Source organism: Haliaeetus leucocephalus, unplaced genomic scaffold, assembly GCF_000737465.1.
Source record: "Haliaeetus leucocephalus isolate CR32 unplaced genomic scaffold, Haliaeetus_leucocephalus-4.0 Scaffold751, whole genome shotgun sequence".
Lineage (NCBI taxonomy): Eukaryota > Metazoa > Chordata > Aves > Accipitriformes > Accipitridae > Haliaeetus > Haliaeetus leucocephalus.
The window spans coordinates 6,872,869-6,878,868 of record NW_010973187.1 but is presented as its reverse complement, the minus strand read 5'-3'; the positions used below and the strand labels follow the sequence as shown (position 1 = coordinate 6,878,868).

General features: G+C 41.4%; 1 protein-coding gene across 1 annotated transcript in view; it reads right to left on the bottom strand.

Annotated features, from left to right (window-relative positions):
- RELN (reelin) overlaps nucleotides 1-6,000 on the bottom strand; it is a 320,676-nt gene that overhangs the window by 60,558 nt on the left and 254,118 nt on the right. Inside the window, exon 32 of the mRNA XM_010581098.1 lies at nucleotides 1,932-2,008. Coding sequence (XP_010579400.1) covers nucleotides 1,932-2,008 — 77 coding nt within the window. The remainder of the gene's footprint in view (nucleotides 1-1,931; nucleotides 2,009-6,000) is intronic.

The window sequence follows — 6,000 nt, the reverse complement described above, 5'->3', positions numbered from 1 at the left end:
CCTGACAAATTTGGTGGCCTTCTGTAATGGGGTTACAGTTTTGGTGGATAAGGGAAGAGCAACGGACATCATCTACCTGGACTTGTGCAAAATGTTTGACACTGTTGCGCACGACATCCTTGTCTCTAAATTGGAGAGACATGTATTTGAGGGATGGACCACTTGGTGGATAAGGAATTGGCCAGATGGTCACACTCAAAGAGTTGCAGTCAACGACTCCGTGTTCAAGTGGAGATCAGTGATGAGTGGCATTCCTCAGGGGTTGGTGTTGGGACTGGTGTTGTTTAACATCTTTGTTGGCGACATGGACAGTGGGATTGACTGCACGCTCAGCAAGTTTGCTGATGACACCAAGCTGTGTGGTGTGGTCGACACGCTGGAGGGATGGGATACCATCCAGAGAGACCTTGACAGGCTTGAGAAGTGAGTCCATGAGAACCTTATGAAGTTCAACAAGGCCAAGTGCAAGGTCCTGCACATGGGTTGGGCCAATCCCAAGCACAAATACACACTGGGTGATGAGTGGATTGAGAGCAGCCCTGCAAATAAAGGACTTAGGGCTGTTGGATGACCAGAAACTCAATATGACCCGACAATGTGCGTTTGCAGCCCAGAAAGCCAACCTTATCCTGGGCTGCATCAAGAGAATTGTGACCAGCAGGTCGAGGGAAGTGATTCTCTTCCTCTACTCCGCTCTGGTGAGACCCCACCTGGAGTACTGTGTTCAACTCTGGGGACCCCAACATAAGAAAGACATGGACCTGCTCAAGCAGGTCCAGAGGAGGGCCTCGAAGATGATCAGAGGGCTGGAGCACCTCTCCTATGAGGACAGGCTGAGAGAGTTAAGGCTGTTCAGCCTGGAGAAGAGAAGGCTCTGGGGAGACCTTATAGCGGCCTTTCAATACTGAAAGGGGGCCTACAGGAAAGATGGGGAGGGGCTCTTTAATAGGGAGTGTAGTGATAGGACAAGGGGTAACCATTTTAAACTGGAAGAGGGTAGATTTAGACTAGATGTTAGGAAGAAGTTCTTCACTGTGAGGGTGGTGAGGCACTGAAACAGGTTGCCCAGAGAGGTTGTGGATGTCACCTCCTGGAAGTGTTCAAGGCCAGGTTGGATGGGGCTTTGAGCAACCTGGTCCAGTGGAAGGTGTCCCTGCCCATGGCAGGGCGGTTGGAACTATATGATTTTTAAGGTCCCTTCCAACCCAAACCATTCTATGATTCTATGATTCATGCAACTGGATGACTTTACATGGGGAATCTGCTCCCAAAACTCTGCTGATCCTTCCCAAACACAAATATCAGCCCCCTGTCCCAATAACTCTAAGCATGTGGATAAAATAAGAGAGGAGACAGCTGGGAAAGATGAATTTCTTTAGACTAAATATTTATTCAGCTGTGGCTTTATAATTTTGAATTTCAGGTAAATCATGCATAAGCTTGAGTTGGAAGGCAATCTTCTATTAGACCCACTGGTGTAGCTGAGAAGCTGAACAAGTTTTCAGGCACACAGCTTTTCTTCAGGTCAGAAATGGAGGTTGCCCACTTTATCCTGAACTCTAATTTTATTCTTTTTATTTCAGACCTGAAGAAAGTCCTACATACTTGTAAGTTTACCTGTTTTCCAATACTATCAAGCAGTTTAATAAAAGCTATTACTCCTTATCTTGTTAATGTTGTCTTTCTAAACCATCACAGCTCCAACAGTTACTCCTACTGATAGATCACCGTTAGGTTTGGTGGAAAAAGTTATAAATACAAATGTGGACCAAAAGTAAATAGTTTTCTGCACCATTTATGAAAACTGAAGGGTTAACTGATTTATGTTAAAAATAAAACAAACTTTTTTATTTTGTAAAGGCAGTAAAAGGCAAAATCACTGTAGAAGACCAAAAATACAAAAAGCTTATTATAAAGAAAAGCAGCTTTACCTTCATTCCTGGCTCTTGGTCTGTTGCAGGAGTTACCAACAGCCTTGCTTCCAATTTGTACATAAAATTGAACTAGCCTGTTAAAAAAATTAGGGCAGAAGAGAAGTGTAAGTATGTTCTGATAGCGCAAGATCAGTCAGGATAACTCTCCTCTCTTAGCTAATGTGGCATTTTCAGTTAAGTCATTATTCCAGGCTTATTGATTAGGTAATATTCCCAGTGAAATAAAGCATGGCCATAGTAAACAGTGAAGGATCCAAGACAGAAGAAGGTGATGTGGTTTATTGATCCTGCACCTAATAAATGTATTGTTGGACTGAATAGCAGTATTTAGCAGTTTCTTCTTTCACACAAAGATGAAAAATCTCCAAAGCAGGCAAATCTGCTCCTTATATCAGATCTTACCTTGACTTCTTGTAACTGGAAACTGGTTTAAGCTTTAAAATACAATATTAGAGTTTTAATAAAATTATTATATCCTCACTAAACCACCAAACCCCTTTTGGTCCTTAAACTCTTGATATAAACAGTTTTCAGTGAAAAGCGTTCATGGGACATTTTGTGAAGTAGACCTTTTGATTTTGAACCTATACATTTTGATTTCATTGAATATCCTCTTGTTCTTATGTCATGAGACAGGGAAAAAATCTTCCTGATCTGCCTTTCTTGCAACCTTCCCTGTAGTCAGTGCTTTTATCACTTCCCTGCCTTCTCTTATTCCTTTCTACTGTAAACCATGGCAACCTTTTCATCTGTCTCTCTGCATGAAAGTTTTCCCATGTCCTTGATTTTCCCCATAACCTTTTTCTGCAACCATTCTAAAGCTGCAACATCCCTTTGAGACAGCGTTGCTGGTTTTATTGACAGAACTTTGGATTAGCCTGGAACACCCCTATTTAGCTATATTTGAATTAATAATTATCCCATCCTTGTGCTCCAAAATATTGTTAATTTTTTTTCCCAATCTGCAGTGATGCCCTGGTATCCTTGCTGAACGGATATTTTTAGTTGTGACTCTGTGGTGTCAGAGTACTTTACATTTCCTCTTAGATGTGCACTATTGTGCTATGTAACAGCAATTCGTTTCAATCAATGTCCTGCTGCTCACTCACCAAATTTCATTGCATGTCTCCAACATTCATTTGAGTCTTATCTGGTCATAACTAATGTAAAGAGCATAGAGATGACTGAGAATGCCATTGCCCCCTCATCTATCTCACAGGTTGTCTGTGTTGCACACCTGAAACAGTGCCTGAACAGAGCAGGGAACCTGGACTCATCCCTATGATGAGCTTTTGCATGCTGAAAGTTGGTGACGCCATTCTCCTTGTTTCCTAGCCAGTTTTTGACTAAGGATGATGCCTGCCTGTTGTGTTATGACTACTGGTGTACTCGCTGATGTGATGTTTTTGGGAAGCAATTGCTTGTCCCTTGTGCTGGGGGTGTCCTTGTGGAGCACATAGGGTGAGATTGCGTTATTGCCAAACAGGGGTTTTGAGGGAAAAAAGGACACAAATCTAAAGTATTTATAAAGCCTGCAGGCTTTATTAATTCTACTGCTTGTAGATAACTTCTTTATTTTAAATACTATTTCTGAGGTGAATTTGTATCTCTGTGTGAAGAAACGAGGCTTCATTTGTCACTCAAATAATTCCCCACAAAGATAACGCTTTTCACTTTAGGGGATCTGGTCCTAATTTGTAGTGATATCAGTAAAATCACAGACAAGCCACAGGACTACTGCCAGGCCCAGTACGATGCAGACAGGACTCCACTTTCCCTCTGCTACATACAGAATGTCATGATCCTCTTCTGGTTCTAAACCCAACCACACTCCAGTTCCGTTATCGAAATCAGTATCTCCTATCTGAGATGTTTTGTATATCCATAGTGACTAGGACAAGCCAGAATATACTTATCAGTCTCATTCATAATATAACCCCATAGATAGCTCAAGAGCAGGCAGGCTCACAGTATTACACTATTTAGCCAAGTAGGTCCTATTGTTTGCTGCAGTTCTGTTGTCTGAGACAGTATTCAGGCAAGAAAATACTAGACAGTGGTCTCAGAGGTGAAAAGATTTACAGTCCTATGATGAAATTCTTTTTTATTGCTTGCCAAATGTAAAGCTTGGTAAAAAGCAAAAACAAAAGACAAAAAAACCCCTTTCTGCAGAAGGGTGAATTGGTCCATCTGATCTGTAAGCATTTGACCCAGAACAGCTCTCTGGGATGACTGCATAGTCATTAGCAACGGAGTCTGTAATGCAGATGGGAGCCAAGTCAGCTAACAAGCCAGATGCCACTGCTTGGAAAAAAAAAATATATTCCATGGTTTTTATCTAGCTGCCAGGTACGTACTGTGTGCAAATGCTCTCACTGAACAGATAGTGAAAAGCGTCATAAGGGACAGGCCATCAAGATGGGTGGCAGTAGCTCATCAGTAACCAAAATGCATCCAGGTATCGTATTGTCAGTTAGGAGGATGGAAATACTGCTGGTGAAATTGTGCCTTTGGCACATTGGAACATGCAAAAGGGAAGGGATGGGGAGACTCCAGGGGGGTTCTGAAGTGTAGGGCAAAAAATGGTCTGGGTGAGATGATTTTTGACACTTACAGCTCTCTTAGTGCTATGGGACATTCTCCTAATATCTGTGAAAAAAGTGTAGTCAATCATATAAAGGAATAAGGAGACAACAGGACAAACAAAGCTAAGATGATGATAGCACTTAACGTATATGCTAAACATTGAGTGCTTGTTTATGATCATTGGCTTCAGGGAGCAAGCTTTAGTTTTAAATGCTCTTAGCATGACACCTGACTTTGCCAGTGCCCTGTTGGGCATCTTCCCTGAGCAGCACCACACACCTTGGGATGCCAGATCAACCCCTTTGGAGCAGAGCAAACTGGGAGCACCGAGCCACCATGCACCTCCTCTGGGAAGAGATGGGCAAAGGTGAAAAGGGTCTTTGTAATTCTTACAAAAAAGGACAAAAATTCTTTACATTCCTCACAAAAAATTTACACTTTACATTCAGGAAGCTGTAACTGAAGAAAGATGATAGGGAATATGCATACATTGGTCTGCAGGATTTCAGAATGAAAATAAAAATTTAATGTCTTGCTATATTTTTCATTTTTTTGCTCTTCCATGCCTGATTTAATGAAACAAGATCTTAAAAGGTCTGGGAAAACGCTATTAACCTGAAAAATAAGAAGCTTAAAATCTACTGCAGCAGTTTCAGCCTTCCTATTCACAACTCTCAATCCACGTATCTAATGATATGTCTTTCAAGGCATATTTTCTTGCTGTTTACTCAGTCACCAAAAACCCCCAACCAAAAAATCCACGCAAAAATAAAAGATAACTGTGCAGGGGCTAAGATGACCCCTAACAAGATAACCGAATTCTATGCAAGGCATTATTGAATGCAAAAAGTAATACCAAAATAGGAAAAAGTGCTTCCCTCTAATCTCCTCTTTCAAGTGACATTAATTTTAGCTCCAATAATGGAAAAAAAAAATTCTAGGCTCAGGAATTATTTTCTTTTTAGGGTATGGGTCTTTCAGTTAACTCCACACTCTCTTACAAACTTAGTCTGCCTTTGCTTCTAGTAAAAAAAGACCCAGTTAATGTTACAGATGGTCTCAAACATTAAACTGGGATGCACCTGTTCTAGGCAAGGTGTCTGAAGCTGAATGTCTGTTTTACATGGCCAACCTAGACTGCCTTATAATTAATGAAAAAAATACAAGCTTCCAGAAGACAAAGCACTGGCCTTAGCTAGACCCCATTTTAGGATGAGTTGCATTGCCCTTTTGAAGCAGCTATTCTCTCCTCTGAACATAAAAGCAGCCTGGGGTAATTGCTGTAGTCTAAGAAGTCCATGTTCTGGTCAAGTGGCATGGGGTGGATACTACCCTTGAGCACACACATGGCTGAAGAAACCAAAAAAATCAATGTTAGTCCCATTTGTGTTTGAGATGACCAGTGTGTTCTGTCTAACAAACAGCCCAGGGATGTGGCTTCAAGCTTGAAATGTTCAAGGAGGTTAAACTGCTCACTGTG